General features: G+C 34.8%; 3 protein-coding genes across 3 annotated transcripts in view; 1 reads left to right on the forward strand and 2 right to left on the reverse strand.

Moving 5' to 3' along the window:
- Window positions 1-342: 342 nt before the first annotated feature.
- Window positions 343-4,125, forward strand: LOC142338033 (uncharacterized). Its single transcript, XM_075387666.1, has 5 exons — window positions 343-1,591; window positions 1,839-2,171; window positions 2,364-2,617; window positions 2,993-3,263; window positions 3,441-4,125. The coding sequence occupies exons 1-5, from the start codon at window positions 343-345 to the stop codon at window positions 3,635-3,637; spliced, it is 2,304 nt and encodes a 767-aa protein (XP_075243781.1). The 3' UTR covers window positions 3,638-4,125.
- A 239-nt stretch (window positions 4,126-4,364) lies between these two features.
- On the reverse strand, window positions 4,365-12,729 carry LOC142338339 (NADH dehydrogenase [ubiquinone] iron-sulfur protein 4, mitochondrial-like). The gene is made up of 4 exons (XM_075388046.1): window positions 12,535-12,729; window positions 12,075-12,256; window positions 4,792-4,865; window positions 4,365-4,575 (listed from the first exon to the last, which is right to left on the reverse strand). Exons 1-4 carry the CDS (start codon window positions 12,688-12,690, stop codon window positions 4,466-4,468), a joined length of 522 nt encoding a protein of 173 aa, XP_075244161.1. The 5' UTR covers window positions 12,691-12,729; the 3' UTR covers window positions 4,365-4,465.
- A 5,163-nt stretch (window positions 12,730-17,892) lies between these two features.
- Window positions 17,893-24,779, reverse strand: part of LOC142337554 (uncharacterized) — a 49,536-nt gene continuing 42,649 nt past the window's right edge. The window contains exon 9 of the mRNA XM_075386864.1: window positions 17,893-18,801. Coding sequence (XP_075242979.1) covers window positions 18,740-18,801 — 62 coding nt within the window. The 3' untranslated portion in view covers window positions 17,893-18,739. The remainder of the gene's footprint in view (window positions 18,802-24,779) is intronic.

A 24,779-nucleotide genomic window follows, 5' to 3' on the forward strand; every position in this document is an offset into this window, starting at 1 on the left:
AACTAATTGTTCGATAAATAATCCTATAATACTAAAACTGCCCACTACGAACAGAAAACATCGAAATAAACTAAAATCGATTAGAAGTAATAACTCGAATTGTTTATTAGTTAAAACTGGTAATTAACACCAATTAACCAAAACTTTGGGACTTTTTGACGCCTTGTGAAATTCATTATTGTTCTACGTCTCTTCAAAATCAGTTCCAAATAAACATTTTTAAAACTCAACAGTCTGAAATTAGTTAATTATTATTATAAACCGAAATAAAACTATTATCACAGCTGGAAATCAATTATCTAGAGATTTGAAATAAACAATTCATCTTGCTCGGATTTCAAAATGTTTCACTTGTCAGACCAGAATTCGTTCAACCCGTGGAGCAAAATTATCGAACAGTCTAGTAATCCCAATATTCTGTCTACTAGTTATGATAACTCACAAATTGATGGCACCAATACCCCGCTTACTATTCCGCCATCAAATATCATCTCAAATTCATACAAAATATCAGACATTATCCACCAAACGCCTGCTTTGGAGACTGTCGGGAATATTAATCAAATTGATAATATTACACCAAGCATTAACTCTAACCAGCAAACAGCTGAAACCAATTCAAACCCTGTCGGGCAAAATTTGGGAACCAACACCCCTCCCGCTAAAGTGAGAAAATCTTCGAAACGAAAAATGTCTTTGCCCCAAACTGATTTTCCAACTCCGCCCGCTGTTAAAGCGTTGCAGAAGAAAATTATTGACAAAGTTACAGGAAATTCAAATAGCCAGATTCACCAAACTTCCCAAAATATTAAAACGTCGCCTTTATATACCAATATTATGAAACATTCTGCAGAAAACTACTCGCTCAATTCACAAACTAATCTTCAAAAAGACATTAATCATTTAATTTCGTTCAATGATCAGCCTCTAAATTACGAAGTGAAACAGGAGGTTAACCATCAAGATCCAATGAGTCAATTTATGATGTACAATAACCAAACTTATTACAATCCCAATCATAACCAGTACTACCTCAACAACCACAGCCATGCACAATATATGAACCAGTACTGGAGTCAGATTAATTCCCAACAAGGATTTGGATTCAACACTTCTCAAAATACCCATGCAGTTACAGCAAAAGTTGAGCCAATCAACATCGAACCAACATTTCAAGAATCAGTAGTTCCCGATTCTCAGGTGGTTCCAGGTTCTGCCGTGAAGGCAAGTCCGCTGGACTTCTCGCTTGACAAACGTTCGGCTACGTTTGCAGTTCCTGAGTTAATAAAATCTGAGGCGCAAACTTTGGGAATTGCTTGCAGTTCTGGATCCGCGGATGTGCTTGTTGGGGATGTGAACGTCAGCGGGCAATCACAGAGTGCCCATTGTCGACGACTATCGACGAATGATCTGAGTGAGTTTTTGGTGTTTGATCAAACTGGTCCGATTGAGTCTGTCAATCGTACGTGTGAGTTTGCATCTGATGTTGCAACTGAAGTTGTCGCTTCTGCAACCGAACCGAGTACTACAACTGCAGTGAGCCATGGTATGCGACCCGTACAAACAGTTGCGCCCTTCAAAAATGATTCAGGTGAGAGCAGATCATCGGTTATTATTGTAAATTTCCGCGTGATTGTTCAAAAACAAATCCACCATCTAATCGGGGGAGGGGGGGGGGGTTGGTGGTTCATTAAGAAACAAAAACTCTCAACAAACGAGCATACTTCTATGTCGAGAAATTAGTTACACTGTTCTTTTATTCGCAATTTTTATCAATGCGTGTGTGGCTATATTTCTTGGTTATTTTCTCATTATAAAATATTACTGGCATATTTTAGCAGCACAATCTTCAGCCCACGCTCCGCCACATGTACTGACAAGCAAACCAATTCTTGGCAACAACAGTACCCTTGTCAACACCACTGTCGCTAACATGACAATACCCCAGGTTCCTAACTACCAGAGAGTGCAAGGTCCTCAATGGTTCCAGGGTTCCAGAGAGACCACCGGGAACCAATTCACAGCTGGCGGCAGAAACGCATTCCAAAACCAGGGTTTTCAATCTTCAGGATATGCTCACTGGCAGCAAGTTATGCAACACATGCATCAACAGCAGTTACAAGGACATGCAACCAACATTCGACACCAGTTCCCGGATTTCTATAGCCAAGGTTAGCATTTGTGCTTTTTCCGGGAAAAATTCCGAGAAAGATCTGTTCGTTTTGATTTCGATTCAATTTCACAGCTGTTCAATATTTCAAAAAAATCCCTTAAGCTGTACCAGTTTGTATTTGCTAACCGATCAGTGCAATGAATTCAATATCACACAAAATTCTAATTCTTATGCAACCATCGTATTATAGGAGCCGCGCATCAATTTAACTACCAAACAGGACAGCACAGCCAACAGTTCAAACCAGCCCAACAACAACAACAACAACAGGTTGCGCATCCCAGCTCCGATTCGCCAGCAGCTGGGACGAAAGGGAAACGGATCAGGACGATGTATTCTAAACTGCAGACGCAGGTGTTGGAGTGGCACTTCAAACAGAGTCAGTACATAGGACTACAGCAGAGAGCCACTATCGCATCTCATCTCAATCTCTCTCAGTCACAGGTGGGCAGTGTGTAATACTGGTTGGGGTACTGCATGAAAAACCTTCATTTTTAATTTTTCTCACCAGGACGTTTCGTGTTTACCTTGGCTTTTCCTCTTACCCAGAGCCGTTCCATTTTCACCTAGAAATTCGTAAAAGAAAAACGCAGCTTAGGCAATTATTGATTTTGTTTGAAGTTCTAGTGACCTGGAATTTGCAAAACAAAATTTTGCACAACTATCACAGTTTAGAGGAGCACAGATTTTTTTAAATGTGAAAGGGTACAGAAAATGCTCGGCAGGAACCTCAAAGGTCGCCTTAGATGTAATTGAATTTTACTGTTGTTCTCTCTATGCAAAAGACTGAAATTGATTCGTTCCTTATTTGTTGTCCAGGTGAAGATTTGGTTCCAAAACAAACGAGCGAAAGTAAGGAGAGGAGACAAATATGTCCCAATGCCCACCACCTCCACCTCAAATGAATCTGATGATGTGAATACTGAAGAAACCAATGCTACTGATGCAACTCCAGAAAGCGCAACTATTGTTGCCAGTGAAATAGTTGAAAGTGAAATGGTTGCCAAAGAAAATGTGGACATGAATAGCACAATTGTTGCATTAACAGATATTCAAGAAGCCAGCGATTGTCACACAGAATTGCAACAAAGTTAGTTTCTCTTCAATCAAAGTTGCCGTTGTCTTAAGTAACTTCTATGCTTTACGCAACGCTTTACTCGTCCACTCTAAATATTTAAGGAAACTACAACCGAAAAATTTGGCCAATTCGATTGATAATATTCACAATTTCAGATTTTCATAATTTTATTTCATAATTGTATTTCAGTTGAAATCATTGAAGGATCAGCTGATGAAAATCAGACCAATCAGATTTTCCATGACTTCGCCAACTACCTATTCCCTGTGACTACAGAAGAACAAATGGAACAACAAATCCAGGAAATCCACCCAAATTCCCTCTCCGATGGAAGCAACATTACCTACTACAGTACACAAGAACTCGCCGCTAATGACGAGCATTGATTTGCCTCTCCTGAAACTCGTCTCAACACAGGAAGGCTTCACAAGGATTCAACAGGAGGTGATGGCGGTACAGGCTGTTAAAACGACTCATTTAATTAGCTCTGAATTTACTAGGCTTTGACAGTTAGACAATAGGCTGTCTCATTGACACTACAGTCTGTGACAGTGGAAATACAGAATGTATCACAGGATCTACAGGCTATTACAGTGATACGACTGGCCGAGACAGTGAAAAGTACCTTAATTCTCAAGTGACGGGGTCATTTTTATCTTCGGTTATGAGGATGAATAATGCAGAAGAAACTTTCAAGTTGAACAACCGGAAAAATGGCAAGGTCAAACCGACCATTTTAACAACAGTTCTCGCAACAGAACTCAATTCATTTAAAAAAATGCATGAAATCTTTTGCTTTGTGTACATTTCTCTGATGAATATTGTAGTAGCTGCTCATGTGCTAAACATAAAAACTGAACTGCTTCTCCCCATACTTGACCGATTTGTCGATAATGATTCAATTACAAAATTATATACATGCTATTTTTGCAATCAATAGTGGGCTTTAAGGAAAGAAACAGTTCATTCTCATTTAGTTTTGCTCTATATTGAAAACCATTCCATATCTTTTCATATCCATTTCATACGTTGCTTTTATTTTGTGCACCTTTGTTTCAACTCTAAATGTTTTCCATTATGAATCTTTTATTAAAACCTGCTTTGAAAATGTCATGTGAAAAAAGTTGTTCAAATTCAATTCTATGATAATTCCATCTGTTTTGAAATGCCACTACAAGCTATCAACTGATCATAAAAAGGGGATCTATTTCAGTTTACTTAGTGTTTGTTCGAGTTCTTTTGTTCCATGAAAAGTTGGCTCCGTAAGTCTTTCTTGGATCCCGGGTGAATGTCGGCAGTTCCTGTTCGACTTCGTAGGTATAGCCTGTTAATTTATAAAAAATGAATAGCTTGATTAGTGGGACCCACCTTCAATGCAAAAAGAAACAGATGCCTGTCTGAAAACACTAATGTGCGTTTTTGCATTGACAATGACTCGCGAACCATAAAATGATGGTGTTAAAACGAGTAGAAATGTAATTCATCAATATAAGCGAGTTAAAATTTTACTTATTCCTAATCATAGTTCAGAGGAACTAACCCATGCTTTCTGCGAACTGAATTGCCTGTTCTTTTGAGTTGAATTTCACCAGCAGATTCGACATCGGGTCACCTCTAAAATTGACATTGAAAAATAAAAAGAAGGATCGCTCGCAATAGCCAAAACAACGGTTAATTGTCAAACAATGCAAATGAAAAAGAACTAATGACAAAAAACTAACAAAAAGGAACAAATATAGACGTTCTTTTTCTAAAAGCTATAAAAAACATAACCTACTAACGTCGGTAAGACTGTGAATCGCATTTTTTTTTTCAAAGTTTAAATTAATTCATTAGAGAATCTTAGTCAATCGCAAATTTACAATCAATTCAATTCATGAACAGTCAAATTTTCATTTCGGCACATCTCGAAATTGTAACCCACACAAAGGGCTGCACTATAATCCCCATGACCAGCCTGATAGTTTAGTTTGGTAGTTAATTTCAGACTTAATACTTAGACTTAATTTCAGAATTTAATTTCAGAATTTCAAAAAACCGCATACTTCGACTAGAAGTATGCGATTTTGAAATTCCGCATACTTCTAGTTAAGGCTCTAGAACTGTTCAGTGACTTAATACACCCATTCAACAAAAATTGCCTATATCAGACCAATATGACTAATGTAATTGCTACGAAATTCATTTGAGAGCAATTAATCAAGGGCAGCACAAATGAAAGAAATCATCTCCAACCGACGAATTCTTGTTCAAAATTTTTGAATTATTTTATTCAACACTCAGTTACATAAAAATTGTTAGCAAACAAAGATAGGCATTAGTGAAAATGGCAGAAGTATCAAAACATAGAAATTTCATTGCTAGCCGATCAGAATTGTGTTAACAAGGTTTTCCGATTTGCTGATTTAATAATGCACTCATGAAATTCTCCATGCTTTAAAAAAGATATAAAAATTAATATAAACACCAACCGACTAACGTCGGATGAATTGTTCTCAAACGATATGAGAGGAGCAATTTAATTTAGGGGTGTAGCTTAAAAATTTTTGGGTGTAAAATCTTAGACCTGATAGGGGTTCGAGCCCTCGACCGCCAGGATAGCAGTCAGACATCTTAACCATTAGGCATCGACGGAGTTGTTACTCGAGCGCTGATTTTCAAATTAGCAACAAACTTCATTTCCGAATGAGAGCAATTGAAATCAATCCAAATGAAGAAGTGAAACTTGAAACTTTTTTTTCACGCTTCTGTCACCGAGAAGTCACAGAATGTTCTAGAACAAAAGCGCAAAAATGGTCACGCAAAAATTTTGCAGTAAAAAAAGACTGACACGTTTACAATAACTGCTCAAACTCCGTTCGAGAGCACTTAAATATACTCAGATATCACGTTTATCCAAAAGAGAAAAACGTTTTTGGGGCAACTGATCTCACGTTCCTTTATGATAGATTAAAATCAAGTCCCACGGGTCGGTAAGAAACTATTGAAACAGCTTTAATTAACAGGATTAGCGTTCATATATTACTATATATCTTACAAGAGAAAAATCATTCCCAGTATTTCAACCGGAAAAAAAACGACTCTTAAGTCTCAGTCCAAAGAAAGCTAGAACTGAACATAACGAGCAGATTGCCGGAAAATATCCGCGATAAACGCTTGTGGCTTTCTATAGTATTAATGATTTCTATAGCATTATTAAAGCAACAACTTTACGACAATCTATGCAACTATTGGTATGGAAACAGTTGATTAAACTCGATAGAAGGTGCCAGCTTTCTGTCAGGTATTTTTGCTGTCCATCATGAAGGTCGGTAAATTCTGTGTCACGTAGTGACATACGCAAGACTATTTTTGCTTGTGTTTATAAAACAAACATAGCCGGCAGATTGCCTGAAAATAGCCACGATAGACGCTTGTGGCCTTCCATGAATTGAAACAACTAAAGAAATAAGATAGGCAGATTGACCACCAGTCTTTTAATAGACCACTAGACTTTTTGGGTTAGATTCGGACTGTCATTTTTATGAGACACATACGCTCTATAAGGAAAAAGCTCTAAGAATTTTTTCAAAAAAATATTTGAAATTAAAAACTCAAGACTCATATACGTTTGGCACTACTTAGATGCACAAAATTGATCTTTAACTAGTAAATGTTCATAAAACTTAAAGTTCAGAAGTCATTTTTTTGAGTGAGGCAAGTCACGCAATTGACCTAAAAGCAGAAATGAAGTCACGCACACAAATTTTACCTGTAAAGCAGTAGAAATCACTGAAGTCATTGAAAAAGTCAATTCCAAGGAGGCAGGTCGTCAGAATCATCGATGGAGACGACGAATTAAAAAATATAGCCGGAAGCATCGGAAATTCACCAACAAAACCATAGCTCCAACCAAAACCATTCTCTTTTGTCTTCACCAGCTTATTTTTTACTTCGCCAGCTTTGATAAAAAATTTGGTAAAAAATTGATACACAATAACGAGAAAGATTTGAGCCTTGACATCACTGAAACCAGCTAACAAAAAAAAAAACAGGTAAATCATTCGAGATCAAACAAAAACGCTCAATCTTAAATCAAAAGACACAAAAACGCTCAAAATCTTAAATGTTGACAGAAGACACCCACTGCGATATCTTTATACCGCAAACTTTCATATTAATAAAAACATCTGAAAGCGTTGAAAATTTGCCCAAAATTCTAAGAAGGCTAAAACATAACCGACTAACGTCAGGCGAATTGCTCTCAAACAACCGGCCAGCAGTTGGCTTCATCAGTAGCTAGCACCGGTTTGGTGAGGCCAGCTTTAGCTTGATTCGACTCTAAAACTTTTAGTTTTCTCGCCTTTTTAGTAAATAAATCGAATAGAAAAAAGCTGATATTTTATAAATTTGCAAAATATTGCAAAGTGTAGAAAGTTTCCAGATTTCGCAGCGAAAAAATGCTTAAAGCCATTTTTTGTATTTGGAGCAAGACTTAAAAAGTTTTGTTGGCCAGTAATGATCGTTGAACTCAGAAAAGGACAAAATTGAAAAATTTTGCAAACAATCGCAAATTTTAACAAAATCTTGCTAGAATTCAAGATATTAAAATCTTCAAAACAATTTCATTGTCTCAAGAAACTATCCAGTATCCCGAATTCAAGCTTCAAATGGTTTCACTGGCTCAAAAAGATCCATAAACTTGGAACACAATAAAAAATTTCCGAAAAACTAAAAAAAAATAAATTTTATCAAAAAATTGCCAAAGCTAGAGTCATTAAATTATTGATAACAATCCCATTAACTCTGGAAACAATCTGACAATTTATCATCAAACCTTGGAGGAGGTTTTTAGGACCCTGGTGCCGGAAAAAAAATTTCAAAAAGAAAAAAAACTTAAAAAATTTTTTAAAAATTGCTGATATTAAAACATTCCATTGCATCTAGAAGTCATGCAGTAACCTACAAACGAACCCTAGAGGAGGTTCTGTTGCTCTTGAGGCTCGAGGAACTAAAAAAAGGACAAAAAATTTCAAAAAACTTGCAAAAAAATTGCAGGTTGCATAAAAAACTGCTGAAATTTGTAATAATAAAAGTTGAAAACCAATCCATGGCAAAATAATTGCCAATAACTTATTATCAAACCCTAAGGGAGATGTTCTGTTAGGCTGAAAAACTTGAATAATGACAAAAAATGTCAAAAAATTTTTTAAAAAAATTCAAGTTTTGTAAAAAAAAAAAGCTAAAATTCGGGGTGTTGAAATCTTGAAAAACGATCCATTACAATTAGAAGCTATATTTTCATCTATTTTCATAAAGCTTGAAACAATTTGTGCAAAATAGTATAAATTTGCGTGGTTTTGGCGAGCGGTTGTTCGTCAGTAGCTAGAAAGGGGGGAGGTGGTTATGCACCGAGGGCTGATGGGGGGTTAGAGCAACAGTGGGGTGGGTGGAGGGGTAACAGCGCGCGGGGGGTGGGGAAATAGTAGGGGGGTTCAACAGTGGATGGGTCTTCAACCTCTATGAACCACCCTTCACACCATAAGTATAAGTCTCCAAAACAGTTTGAGCTGAAACAGCTGAAGGGCTCTAAGAGCACTTAATGCCCACTGGGCGCTACCTGTTAATCCCGTTCTTGAGAACGAAAAAACAAAAGCGTCAGACGAAGATTCGGTCAAGCGAAAAATCGCATAAAAAAGACCGACAGGTCTAATATAATTGCTACAAACTTCGGTTGAGAGCAATTGAACATTGATAGGCTCAAAAAACTGACCGGCGAAAAATTGTCACAAGCTAAAATTATTTTTAAATCAGCGCTCCACCATTAACTCTGCGACCCAAAAGACAGTCGGAAAGCATAAGGCAGGTATCAGTCTTAGGAATAAAATTGCTTTACTTAAAAATTACTTTTCTCAATCGAAATTAAGAGGACTCAAAAACACAATAAATAATTTTTCGGCGTCACAGCACTTAGAAAATTAGGACTGAAGAACATAAGATAGATTTAATTCTTGGAGATCAAAATACTGCAAAATACAAACAACCTTAAAAAAACGAACAGAGTAACACTTAAATAGTTTAATAAGAACTAAAAAACAGTCAAGGTTTCTAAAACTAAACCCAGAAAAGCCTAAGTGGTACATTTTATATGAAACCTATTGAAAAACAAAACCTTTGAAAAATCGAACAAGTACGAAATTAAAATTTTTAAACGAGTAAAAAAATCAGTGGAAAAAAACCATTCTAGGTCTGAGGAGAAAGCTAGAATGATACTTCCTAGAGTTTGTATAATAAAAAAAACTGCCAAAAAAAAGGACAGAACAAAAAGAGTACTTCGTAAATTTGAAAATCAAATTGGAAAGTGAACTAGAAAACAGAAACTTTACCTGGCATTTATGACTCAGAAGATTACATTCCCAATCTCTTGTCTAAACGAAAAAAAGTTGGAAACGTTTAAATATTTGGAACACTAAAATGCTTTGCAAAAAAAATCGTCGTGAAAATATTGTTGAAACTGCGTTTATGAAATGAATTTTTCACTGAATTTCTACGATAACGCCGAGAACTATACCAATTATTCAAAACAAAAAAATTCATGCCTGTACACAAAAAGCCTTTATACTAACTAAAACCACCAAAAAAATTAACAAACTGAGAAAATTGGACAAAATGGCAAAAATCATAATCAAAATTTTGACGAAACAGAAACGAGGTAAGCTATAGATAAGTGCATAATGTATTAACTGTCTAGAGGACGTTGTCAAATATACTTTTCTCTAGAAAAATGTCCTTTCAAAGATCCAAAAAAGAAGAAATCCAGAAACAAAACATACCCGGCAGATTGCCGGAAAATAGCCGCCGTTGATTCCCATAACTCTATTGCGATTGAAGGAAAAAAATATCAACAAAAATTGATTTTTGTATAAAATCATTTTTAAGTGCGATTTATTTTGATGTCATTTCGTATTTGAACATACTCCTGTCTCTCAGTGAGAGGCAACAGGGTCTAAAATCAATACCAATAAGCATTATAGATAGTAACTAAAACTTATGAGAACAAAGTTCAAGTACCGGGCATCTAAAAATGGGCTTTATGGGTTTATCCCGTTTCTGTTTCTGACTTTGATTTCTTTTATACTGCATCTCTTCATTTTGAATTGCTTTGCTGAGCAGCTGCTGTTTAAAAGGACTTTGAGCAGAATGACAGAAGAGTGAAACTAGCCTAGAGAAGTCAAAAAGATTTCATGCAAAATGTCGAGAAAGCGGCAGAATGGGTAAAGCGAAAAAAAGTTCGACAAAGTAAAAAAACATAGCAGGACAAGTCCTGACGTACAATTCAAAGAATTTTCATTGACTAAACAGAAAACTAGACCTAGAACGGACTATGAATGGATTGGAAAAACCATATAGAAAAAAATCCGATCCAAAAAATCGAAAAAACAGTAAAAATCAAAGTGAAATTGCCGCATGTGAACAAAAAACCACTACAGATAAAGCGAATTTTTGTTCAAACACCGTATTCTCACTCTACTTTAAAATTAGAGCGAAAAAATTTCACGCCGCAAAACCACTCGCTTTTTCGCTCCATTTCCTGTTTCGGCGTGACCAAAATCACTACTCCAATTTGACTTCAAAAATCATGAAAATGTGTGAACAGATCTTAAAAAAAAACATAGCAGGACAAGTCCTGACGTACAATTCAAAGAATTTTCATTGACTAAACAGAAAAAGTAGACCTAGAATGGACTATGAGTGAATTGAGAAAACCATTTTTAAAAAAATCAGATAAAAAAATTAGAAATAAACAGAAAATCAATGTCAAAATGCCGCATGTGAACAAAAAAACCACTAGCGAGAAATGAAAATTTAATTCAAACAAAAAGCTAGGCCTAGAATGAGCTGTTAATGGATTGGGAAAACCATTTAGAAAAAAATCCGATCCAAAAAATCGAAAAAACAGTAAAAATCAGAGTTAAATTGCCGCATGTGAACAAAAAACCACTACCGAGAAACCGAATTTTTGTTCAAACCCCGTTTTCTCACTCTACTTTAAAATTAGAGCGAAAAAAATTCACGCCGCAAAACCACTCGCTTTTTCGCTCCATTTCCTGTTTCGGTGTGACCAAAATCACTACTCCAATTTGACTTCAAAAATCATGAAAATGTGTGAACAGATCTTAAAAAAAAAAGACAGCGCCCCAATACAATTCAAATTCTTTGAATTGTAAAAAAACAGCGCCCCAATACAATTCAAATTCTTTGAATTGTAAAAAATAGGAGCGCTATAATAGCCGGCTGAGAAGATGAGGGCGGCTATTAAAAAAATAGAGAAATATGTGCCATTTTTTCACTGTTAGGCTCTCAAAAGCTTTGTGGTATCAATTTCAGCGAGCTACATGTTTATGCAGCATTGGCCAAATCTATTAATACATTAAAAAAACAAATCACAACCAAAGAAATGGAGTCAAATCGACAAAAAAACGGTCAAAAATGGTTATCTATATGCACCATTCTCTCAAAAACACTTTTCAAAGTCAAAAAGTCCTTCACTGATCGAAGCGCATGATCAAAAAACTTCTCTCGCTCAGAAGAAATTGGTTCACACGGCAATTTTACTCTTTCGCTTTTAGGCCAAAAGAACGAATAGTACTTCCGGTTGAACGAATAATACTACCGTTTAAAAAAAACTAATACTCCTCTTCGAGTCGTAGAAAACTATGATGTCCCCAATAATAGCCGCTATCGCTTCGCGGCTATTAAACAAACATTTAAGATTATTAAACTTTGAAGTCTTATTAAACTTTGAAGTCTTTGATGTTTGAAGCCAAAATGACCATCACTTACGTGGACCCCCATCCCATGCACTGGTTCTCCCATCTCTCTCTGTTCTCATAGTCGATGAGCCACAAACCAGAGGAGAAGTCTCCACTCTGAGTCGCCATCTTCGCTGGCTGGTAAATGCGTACTCGTCTACCCACACGGTGTTCATCAGGAACTCCGCTAACTGCACCGGGTGTGCTTGCGACCTGCATTAAAAAAGCAAGTGGCCCATCAATAATAAAAATCATAAGGAGATGAACAATATTTCCGCATAAATGCCAATAATTAGTTATCGTAGCGATTAATAAAACATATTTCAACAGTGAACACAGAAGAATAAATGCAGCTCATCATCTTAACTTAAGGAAAATTGTTTGGGAAGAAAACTCAAACTATGTTTTGGACTTCATCGTTATATTCGTTAATTTTTAAACCATTATACTTCAAGTCGAAGACATAAAAGCTCTCTAAATAACACTCTAACCGCATTGAGGGACTCGGCTAGCTGGTCTTTGGGATCTTTTGTCTTGTCCACTGGAACTGCAGCTGCTGGCAAAATCCCAGGTGTTTCCAAGTTTCGAACGAATCTCAAAGAGGAAGTAATCTTTACATTTCTACTTGCAATAGACCTAAGAGCCATGGCTTAAATATTCATGTATACCTGAAATAAAAATATTTCAATTACAACAATGATTTCAAACTTGCGAGATAAAGTTACAAGGTCGAAATTTTGCGCTGTGCTTATTCGCGACAAACTCTGTGCTGACCCAACAGAACTGCATAAATAGAACAGAAATTCAAAAATAGCGTTGTGGATAACAAAAAACTCAAAAACCAAACAAACAGTTTTTCAAATTTACACAATACAGTTGACATTCAATCTTGCGAGCTTTTGTTAAAATATTAAACTACATGAAGAGGTTCAGTAATGAGTGTTTTCACAAATGTTTCTTCTTTTATCCGGTTAAGAAACGGGGGGGGAGGGAGGGTTGAAGCCTAGATAACTTCATAGATGCCAAGACAAACGAAGGGGAGAGCTCAGAAATTGAAAAGAGGCTGACATTGTATATACCTAGCAGACTTAAACTGCTGAAATGTTCCTCATAAATCTACCTCCAGTTAGGTGAGAGTCCTGTGAAATCCGGGGCAACAATAAATTAAAATCAATAGGAGGCTAGAAAACCAAATGAAAAAAGGACAAAAAATTGTCGATATTAGCCAAAAATTAAAAAAAAAATGCTGTCAATAAAAACTAGTAGCAGACTAGAAACACAGAAAATGTGAAAAACTACATGAGAAATTGTCAGAAGAAGCACAAGAATCATTTATCAATTTTCTTTAACAAAAAGAGCTTCCAATGAAATCAAATAGTCACTAAAATCATTTAAAAAACTAACAGATCTTCGTCTAAAACGGTACAACAAGAAAAATGATCCTAAAATGCGTCTAAAAGTCAAACAAATGTTTAAAATGATCAAGAGTGCTGCCAAAAGTACCAGCATAGCCAGTAAAATGGATGAATTGAAAATAAAAATAGCCGCCGTTGACTCACATAACCACCATTGTGATCAAAAGAAAAAAATGAAAAAAAAAGATTTTTGTACAAAAACATTTTCAAACTGGAAACTGTCTTGATACGATTAGGTAGTTGGACATACTCCTGTTTCTTAGTAAGAGGATACAGGGGCTAGTATAAATACCAACAAGCATTAGAGATGGTAACTAAGACTTACAAGAAGTTCAAGTAAAGGGTATATAAAATTGGGCTTCATGAGTTTATCCAATTTCTATTCCTAATTTCAGTTTTTTATACTGGCTCTATTCATTGTGAATTGTTTTGCTGAGCAACTGCTGTTTAAAAGCAATTTGAGCAGAAGGAAAGAAAAGTAAAACCAGCCTAGAGAAGTCAAAAAGATTTCACGCAAAATGTAGAACAAGCTGAAAACTGAGGCAAAGCGCAACACATTTTTGCTCGACGAAAAAAAACATAGAACGACAAAACTTAAATTACAATCCAAACGAATTGAATGAGAACCTGAAAATTAATGTACCTGACCAGAAGATCAAATGAACAATCCCAACAAAAAAGACAATCTCAAAAGCTGAGAAAATAAAAACATAACCGACTACCGTCGGCCGAATTGCTCTCAAACAACCAGCGAGCACTTCGCTTCCCCAGTAGCTGGCCACGGTTTAGTGAGAATTGCCTTAGCATAATTGAAGGGGCGTGAGTGAGCGCAGCGGGGTTGAGTGCACCGGGGGTGTTAAACAAAAAAAATCATTGCTAAAACTCTTGAAGCTTTTACCCTGAAGTCCAACTATGATACAATTCAATATATTCATTAACACACGCACAAACCTTGAAAGAAAATTATTTCCCACTAAAGGTAGATAAATTCGAGAAAAATGCTTCAAACACGGAGAAGTGCAATATTTAAAGAAAGTTAAACTTCGCTGAAAAAACGTTCAACACCATTTTTTAGCATTGCAGTTCTGTCATTTAACCCATCTTAAAAACTTTGGTCAGTAAAGATAGTTAAACTCACAAAACGGCAAAACACTCAAAACTTTTAAAACAATTCTAACTTTTAACAAAATCTTGCCAAAATTCGCGATATTATTATCTTCAGAATCATTTCATCGTCTCCAGAGACTATCCATTATCCCAATTTCAAGCCTTAAATAATTTCACTGGCTCCTAAAGATCCATAAACTTGGAACATGATAATAATTTTTAGAAAAACTGAAAAAAATTGAGAAAAATTAAGAAACTTGGAAATTTCATTAAAAAAATAGCTTGAACTCGTGTTATTAAAATATTGACAAACAGTCCATTACCTCCAGAAGCTATGCAGTTACTTATTATCAAACCCTGGAAGAGCTGCTTGGGCTCTAGATGCCTGAAAAACTCAAAACATTCAAAAATTTTTTTAAAAAACTTGAAAAACTTGGAAGTTTTATAAAAAGTTACCTAAAAATGACTAAAAATAACGAAAACTTGAAAATTTCAAGTTTTATCAAAAAATTGCTAATATTTGTGATATTAAAACGTTGAAAACCATTCATGGACAAAAAATTTTTTTATAATTTAAGGAATTTTTGGTGCACTGTGATTTTTTAAGATGTGTTCACACATCTTTCAATGACTTTCATCTTTCAAAACGGGATAAACAGGTAAAGCCTAGCAGGCATTAATTTTCATTAGAGGCCGAAAGTGGGCTTTAGTAGTCGTTCAAGTGCTCAGAGTGCTGCTGTTGCTGAGATGGCTTTAATTTAAGATTACGAGGTCATTGTTAGGAGTTTTGAGCTCAAAATTGTGCAGTTGATATTTCTTGTGATTTTTTGAGTTGTTTGTTTGATTAGTATTAGATTGAAGTTTTTAAAAGTTGATGTTTTCCTAAAATTTTTGAATTTTGTCCAGCTTCAGGGGCCACAACACCTATTCCACGGTCTGATAAAAAGTTACTGCAATGGCGTCACTGTCAATTGAATAGTCAACGAATTTAAGCCTTGGAATTTTAGAAATTTCTATTTAAAAAATTGCATTTTTTCAAGTATTTTGAAAACATTTTTTTATTCAGTTTTTCTTGCTTCAGTAGCCAAGTAACCTTGTCCAGGATTATTTGATAGCATATTTTTACGTAGTTGCCAGGGGAAATGGAATGGTTTTCAACATTTTAATAGACCAAAGTTTTTTTAAAAATTGAACTTTTTTCTAAAAATTGTTGTCTTTTACTTAGTTTATCGATCTTTATAAGCCAATGATTTTTTGGATAACTGGATAGCCTCTAGAGACATAGAAATGGTTCTGAAGATATTAATATCATAATTTTCAGCAACACTTCATTTAAATTCGCAAATGATTTCAATTTTTTTGAAATTTTATGTCATTTTCTGAGTTAATCGACCGTCAAGGGCCAATAAATTTTTTTCAGGTCTTGCAGGACATGATATTGGACCAGTTTCAGAGAAAAAATTAGCTTTGAAAAAATTTTTGAAGTAGGTATATTTAAGGAGATCCAAATTTTGACTTTGGGTTTAAGACTTTATGAGTTTTGGCAATGAGTGTTTTTGTTTAGTTTGTTTAATTGTTTTAGTTTCGCAAATTTTGAGATGATTTCGTTTGTGTTTAGGTTGTCATTATTCAATTGATCTGGTCAGGTAGAGTACTTCAAAGTGTTTCATTCAATTCGTTGGATTGTATTTCAGGACTTGTCCTGCTATGTTTTTCATTATCCAATTATCAAACCTGAGACTTGAGGTTTCTTGGCCCCTGACTGGAAAACTTGAATAATGACAGTAAATGTCAAAAAAAATTAAAATCGCAAGCTTTATATTAAGAAATTGCTAGAATTCGTGATGTTAGAATGTTGAAAATCATTTAATTAGCACTAGAGAGTAAGCAGTAATCTATTATTAAACTCTACAGGAGGTTCCTTGACACAGAGCTGAAAAAATGACAAAAATTTTCAAAAAACTTAAAAAGTGTAAAAATTAGTATAAATTTGCGTGTGTATGTTTGGAGTACCAAAAAATATAGCTCTTAAAATGGTCATAAAAAGTAATTACGTCTTGCAAAAGACCTTTATCAACATTTAAAAACTTCCATTTTAGACTGGTCCAACAAAAACTTCGAAAAATGACAAAAACCAAAAAAATTGCAACATTTTGGTCTCAAAAACTTCTAAATGACACTTTAAATTTGAATTACGGACTTCCCAGTAGCCTCACCACTCTAAGCACTTGAAGGACTACAAAACGCGTCTAAGGGCCTCTAATGAAATCTGATGCCCGCTGAGCTTGACCTGCTTATCCCGTTTTGTATCTCAAAAGTCATGAAAAAAGTAGTGAAAATGTCTTACAAAAAAAGGAACACCAGTACAATCCAATTCTTGAATTGTAAAAATAGGAGCGCTATAATAGCCAGCTGAGAAGATGAGGCTATTAATAACAAAAGGTAATGAACTGAAATGACGGAACTACTGATGGAATTCATAAACATTAAAAACACAAGGAGGCTCGGTTATGTGAGTTTGCAGAAAATGCTCCGACGCCATCCCTCAATATTTTGGCTTAAGTAACCACCAAATCCAGCCGAGATAGTAAAAATAGTAAAGGGTAGACAATATGCTTTTTTATAAAACTTGATGAATTTTCAAAATTAGGACGACACATATTCCAGTGATGTTATTTGTTCACTCACAAAAAAAAATTGAGCAACACACTTCACATTAATTTGAATAAAGAACTGAACATTTATATAATTTCTACATAAAAAAAACAAAAATTTGGTCGAGTGAAAACCGGTTTTTGTCGAACCATACAAACGAGAATCTGAATTGAACTTCTACCGGTACTTGAAATAAAACTTAAACATTAAGGAACGTCAAGAACAAATCCAGGAAATTATCCAGATTGGTTAACCCCTATTCACTTTAGATATTGTTTTCTCAATCAAGAATTATCGAGAGTTCTCGAATAAATTTCAATGAATTGACCAAAAAAGCAGTCTTCGCGTGACAAACGACGTCAAAACACACAACCACCAGCAAACTGTTAGACAAAAAATGACATCTAAAGAAATTCAAAAGATTAGCTTCAAAAATGTAGCTTAGACAGGTGTAGGTGGGGGGAGGGGTCAACCTCTAAGATCCGCCCTTCACACCATAAGTGCAAGTCTCCAAAACCGTTTCAGTGAATCGCATACTTGGAGACTAGTGAGCTGAAGGCTCTAAGAGAACTTAATGCCCGCTACAATGACGCGGCAATTAAAAAAGATGCCAACGATGGCTGCTTTGATCAGCAAAAGCTGTCACTGACTGTAAATTTCTATAACCAAGACTAGCTTAAAAAAATTCAAGTTTTTTTTAGCAATCCTCCAAAACTAAACTTTTTAGCAATCAAAAACATTTCAATCAGTATTTAAGTTTAAACGAAAATACAAAAACGTCATCTAGGTTTTTTAGGATTGGCAAGATCTGTCAATTTCGCCCCCATTCTCTCGTGTATTCTCATGTACTTCGCCACACACCTATCCAAACATATCCTCTCGGGCATCGTTAGTGCACCTGTAGATCCACTGAAGTGTTGCGTTTCTTGCATTCTGTAATCGTGCACTAAGCATAACTTAGTGCATGATTCGTTCAGGCGATTGTACATGTCTTTCATCATTTCCATTTCCAGTTCAAGGGAGACCATTTTGTTGGCGATTCATACACAGGTAATAGATATTCCAATTTTTACCGGATATCCTAAATTCGGCCGCCTCGCTTTGAACTCATGAAGTATCTGAAACTTTTCCTCCTTAATTTTCTTAACGATATCAAAAGTACCAAGTAAATTAAATCAAATACCGTTTTCATGAACTAATATCTAAACCTCGTCAATATATGCAACTAAAATCTCATGCTCTCAAAAAGTATCGCAAACTTAGTCATCAGTCCATTATGATAACATGAAAAACCCTCAGTTAACAACACTAGGCCACCGGTCTTAAATGGCCTGAACTAAACTAATAAATGAAGACAAATTTTGAAACGTAAGAATGTATTTAATCAACTTTCATAGCAAAAATTGTATACAAATTTGGCGAAATTTACAAATGTTTATCTGACAATTGTGCACCTTTTGATGGAAGATTTTAGTAATCGAGTTTTGATGACTTGGCGAATTAATTGACTGCAGTCTTGTCACTTGTTCTGCTTTGTAGCGAGGTAGATGAGGCCATGTAAGAACACCGATGTCTCGGCATCTAAATAAAAATAACCTCACAAATATTATTCCAAGCTCAAATAAACATACCCGGCAGATTGCCGGAAAATAGCCGCTGTTGATTCCAATAAGCATGATTGGGATTGAAAGAATAGAAGATATTGAAAAAAAAAGATTTTTGTACAAAAAAATTTTTTAAGTCCGATTTAATTTGATGGCATTTCGTAGTTGAACATAACGTACTTCTGTTCCTTAGAGAGAGAATACAGGGGCTACTCTCAATACCAATAAGCATTAGAGATGGTAACTAAGACTTATAGGCACGACGTTCAAATAGCGGGCATCTAAAATTGGGGTTTATGGGTTTATCCCGTTTCTACTTCTGACTTCAATTTTTTATACTGACTCTGTTCATTTTGAATTGCTTTGCTGAGCAACTGATTTTCAAAATCACTTTTAGCAGAATGAGAGAAGAGAGAAACTAGCCTAGAGAAGTCAAAAAGATATCACGCAAAATGTTGAAAAAGCGGCAAAATGAGGTAAAGCGAAACATTTTTTTATTCGACGAAGTAAAAAAAAACATTGCAAGACAAGTCCTGAAATACAATCCAAAAAATTGAATGACAAACAGACCTAATGTACCTGATCAGCAGATCAATTGAACAATCCCAACCATAAAGACAAAATCTCAAAAGTTGAGAGCCCAAAAGAAACAAACTAAACAAAAAAATAATCAATGCTAAAACTCTTGAAGCTTTTAACCTGAAGGCCATAAATGACACAATTAAAAAATATCATTAGTTCACGCAAAAGCTTTGAAAGAGATTATTTTGCCACCAAAGGTAGATAAACTCGAGAGATATGACAAATGCTTCAAAAAACTGAGAAAAGCAAAATTTAAAGAAAGGTTCCAAATATCGCTGGAAAAAAGTTAAAAACCAATTTTTTATGTCTGGAATTCTGTCATGTAACACATCTACAAGACTTAGAAAAGCTTCGTGGGACAGTAAAGGTCGTTAAACTCAGAAATGACGAAGAATTCTAACATTTAAAAGAAAATAAAATTTTCATAAAATCTTGCTAAAAACGTGATATTATAATCTTCAGAACCCTTTCATTGTCTCTGGAGACTATCCATTATCCCTACTCCAAGCCTTGAATAGCTTCACTGGCTCAAAAAGGTCCACAAAATTGCAACATAATAATTTTCAGAGAATTTTATCAAGATATTGCTGATATTCGTGCTATTAATGCGTTGAGAACCATTCCATCACCTCTATAAGCTATGCAGTAACTTATTATCAAACTCTGGAGGAGGTTCCTGGTGCAGGGAAAACAAAAATTTTCAATACATTTAAAAAAAAACTTGAAAAATTGCAAGTTTTATTTTAAAAACCTGCTAAAATTTGTGATACTAAAAAATTGACAACCATTTTATTGCCACTAGAAACTATGCAGCAACATACTTGCAAACCTTATAGGAGGTTCGCTGACCAGTGAGAAAAAATGCCAAATTTTACAGAAATTTAAAAAAAAATGCAATTTTTCTTTTAAAAAATCGTTAAATTCTAAATACTAAAATCTTAAAACACATTCCACATTACAAATAAAACTATGCAGTAAACTATTATCAAAACCTAGAGATGCTTTGGCCATTGAGGTTAGAGAAACCCAAAAATTGAGAAGAATTTTCAAAAACTTGAAAAAATTTCTATCCAAAAAACTGCTAAAATTTGTGATGTTAAAATGTTGAAAACCACTCCACAACCACTAGAAATTATGCAATAACCTATTATTATAAACATGAGAAGGCTTCTTGACACCAGGGGCTGAAAAACCTCAAAAAATGACAAAAATTGTCAAAAACCTTGAAAAATTTGTTAAGAAATGGTATAAACTTGCGCGTTTACGTTTTGAGTACCAAAATATCTAGCTCTTAAAATGGCCATAAAACGTAATTACCTCACGCCAAACACCATTATGAAGCTTTACAAAGCTCAATTTCAGACTGGTCCAACAAAAAATTGGAAAAATAACGAAAAAATGCAAAAATTTGCAACATTTTGGGCTCAAAAACTCCTAAAAATGACCTTATAACCTTGAATTACGGCCTTCCCAGTAGCTTCAACACTCTAAACACTTGAAGGACAACTAAACGTGGCTAAGGGCCTCTAATGAAACTTCATGCCCGCTGAGCTTTACCTGTTTATCCCGTTTTGAAAGCTCAAAGTCATGAAAAGATGTGAAAACATCTTACAAAAATAAAAAAAAGACAGAGCACCAATACAATCCAATTCTTGGATTGTAAAAAATAGGAGCGCTATAATAGCCGGCTGAGAAGATGAGGGCGGCTATTAAAAACTAAAAACAATCTCACAAAACCAAAGGCCGGTGGTTAGATTTTTATTAAATCAACAACATAGCTGGCAGATCGACAAAAATAGCCGCGATAGCTTCGTAGACCTGCAGTCTCAGGAAGATATAAAAAACAGACATATAAATTTTTATTAATTGCTAAGATGTTGTAACTTGATTTAGAATATGTATTGCTGCTTCTATTAGCTGCTCTCAAGTAACCTTTAATTAGAAAGACAAATCAGTTGACCTTATCTCCTTTAATTAAAGTAAAGATGCGAAGTTTTGATTGTGAGGAATTTGGTTTTTGAGATTGAGGTAAGGCACGTGTGACCAAAACATTAGTCACGCATGTAAGCAAAAAACTAATTAACAGTGAAAAAAAGACGTCACTTTTGCAATTCAGTCAAAAGAGTATGAATGAATGAACAAACAGCAGATTTGAAGTGATCGTGACGTTACATAATCGTAGCACGAAATAAAAAACAGCCGAGCAAGTCCTGACACAATTTAAAACATTCATTTATCACACAAAAAATGAGACGTAGAATGAATCCTGAATGGGTGAGCAAAACCATTTAGAAAAAAAAATCAGATCCAAAAAACAGAAAAAAAAATTCCACATATGTACAAAAACCAATAGCAAAAACCGAATTTTTGTGTTCAAACACCATTTTCTCACTGCTTTGAAATTGGAGCAAAAAATGTCACGCCGAAAATACCCTTGCAATTTTGCTCCACTTCCTTTTTCGGCGTGCCCACAATCATCACACAAAAATGTGCGAACAGATCTTAACAAAGACAGCGCCCCAATACCATTCAAATTCATTGAATTGTAAAAACCAAGAGAACGCCAATAATGACCAAGCTATCACTTTGCGGCAACTAATAAAACATAGCAAGCAGATTTCGGAAAACAGCCGACGCACATCGCGATTGAAACAGAAAAAGAATAGATAGAAATTGACAGAACTTCTTCCTAAGTGTCAAGTCTTCTAATTCGGCGTGCAGTTTCAGTGAGATTCTAAAACTGTACCTAATTCAACTTTTAAACTGAAACCTATTAAGCTCAATACTAATGTCAGCTAGCAATTCCTCTAATGAAGTTTGATAAGCTAATGCACTACTACTTAATGACTGGGTTTTATCCAGTTTCTTTAGATTTTTCTCTTCTGACATTGACCGTATTCACCACACTGCGTAAAAGTAAAAGATTTCAAAATCTATTCAGTTAAGACCGAGTGAGGTAAGTCACGAATCAAACGTGAAAATCCTGACTTCTGAAAAACAGAAAACGTGATCAAAAGGTAAAGCGAGTTAAAAAACATAGCAGGACAAGTCCTCAATTACAATCTAAAGAACTAATTATTTGATCAATATTACACTTTTTTGAGTTATCATCAAACCATGACAATCAACCAGGTCCACGACCAGTACTTTTCCAGGAGTATCGAAATATCTTAAAGTAAAACAACCTCACAACTACCTGCCAAAATCAGCATACAAATAAGCATAATACAATATTACTTTAGAAGTCATTTACTATTTTCCATCGCTTCTTTACCTTTTCACAACCAATGAACCTTGTCATTAATGAGACTTTGTTATAAAACAACAAAGAACAATAAAAAGTGCCACAAAAAATTAATTAAATTTATTTGGAAAACGTACACCGCATCGTCATAGAAAACAATAACTAAACTGAACAAATTAACTAGGTTAACTCGAGCAACTTTGGCAACAGATTAGACCAGTTATGAGACATAAAGAGAACACAATAATGAACAAAAAACCTGAAACTTATAATTGCCAAAAAATTAGTGTCAAAATCATAGAAAGCATCAACGTTTAACTTGAACAATTGTATAAAATAAAATGAACAATATTAGCAACCTATCAGACCAGTCATTAATGAGAATGAAGGGTTAAACAACAAAAATTACAACAAATATACTCGCAAAACCACTAGTCATGAACTCAAACCAATATTTAGCTTCATTTATGTCTCATTAGCAACTAAAAAGACCTAATATCAATGATAGTAAGTATTAAGACAACAAAAATGTAATAAGGGGCAAAAATACTTTATGCCAACGAAGTATCAAAGTCAAAAAAAGCATTAGCTGACCGTTGCTGAATTCACACAATTGCAAATAGGAAAAATTATAACATATGTATCATATTAGCATTGCACAAGAATTACTGAAAGCAGAAGTAAAATTGCAGCACGTGAAGAACAATTTGGTTTCAAAAACAGAATATACCAACTTCTACTAAACGTTAAAGTTAATTTGAAACAGATCACACTTCAAACCTACCTGTTTTTCTCTCCCTTTACTTCTCCAGCATGATTGAAATCGCTACTCTAACTTGACTTCTCACTGACGTGAAAACGTAGAAATAAGTGTGAACAATCTAGTAAAAACAAAGGACAACTCCTGGATTACAATCCAAAGAATTTAATTTTCTAATGATCTGCCAAAGAAGGAATAATTTTGATTAAAAAAAGCGATAAGACCATTAGAAAAACAACCAAAACATGCCAGACTCAACGAATCAATTTTCACTTTCTGAAAAAGCGTCAAAAAACAATTAGTTTAAAAACCACAGAAATCAAAAGTTGGTTTTGAACCAACTACTTTGATTAATTCAATTGTCATTAGCAACAATGAGACCAGTCATTAACAAGACTAAGCGAAGTGTACAATAAAAAAAACCGCAAAACTCAAAGTTCGATAAAATATTTTTTGTTGTCAAAGTCATAGATAGGATTAGCTTGCAAGAGAAACTGTTAAATCGATTCGCATAACCCCAATTTTCACCCAATGAGACCTGTCCCTGATGGGATTGAAAGACAACAAAGTACAAATAGTAGCAAAACTCAAAAATTAACCAAAATTTTTGAGAAAAAGTAGTGTCCAAGTCAAGAAAAACAGTTGCTATTAACTGAAACCCATAACTATGTTCAATTATGCCTCATGATTGCGTGATCTATGATTCTAATTGATAAGACAACAGAAATAATAGAAAACGGGGCAAAAATCAAAAACTCGATATTTTATAACTACAAATTGCGTCAAATTGAAAATAAGCAAATAATTGATAATAAGCTAATAAGATTAAAACTAAAATAAGATTAAATAAGCTAGCCAGCACTCTAATGAACATTGATAACCTAGTTCTCAAGGACTTAATGACCGGGCTTTATCGGTTCATCCCCCTTTTAATTTTGCTCTTTTGACCTTGACTGTATTCACTATCTTGCTTAATGCAATGCTTGAATTGATTTAAAAACCACTCAGTTGAAACAGTGAGTGAGGTAAGTCAGATGTCAACCGTGAAAATCTTGACATAATCAAAAGGTAAAGCAAATTAAAAAACATAGAAGTCCTGAAATACAATCCAAAGAATTGAAAGAAAAACAGAACTATTGTACCTGCCCAGCAAATCAATTGAACGAATTTTAAACCTATACAATTTGCAATATTAAAATGTTGAAAACTATTCCCAGGCCGATAACAACTTTTCAGTAACCCATTATCAAATCCCATAGAAGGGTTCTATGCACCAGGGGCTGGAAAACTTAAATAATGACATAACATGTTAAGAAACTTTAAAAAAAATGCTAGTTTTTATCAAAAAATTGCCAAAACTCGTGATCTT

Source organism: Convolutriloba macropyga, chromosome 4 (assembly GCF_964194025.1).
Source record: "Convolutriloba macropyga chromosome 4, txConMacr16.3, whole genome shotgun sequence".
NCBI classification, from domain to species: Eukaryota; Metazoa; Xenacoelomorpha; order Acoela; family Convolutidae; genus Convolutriloba; species Convolutriloba macropyga.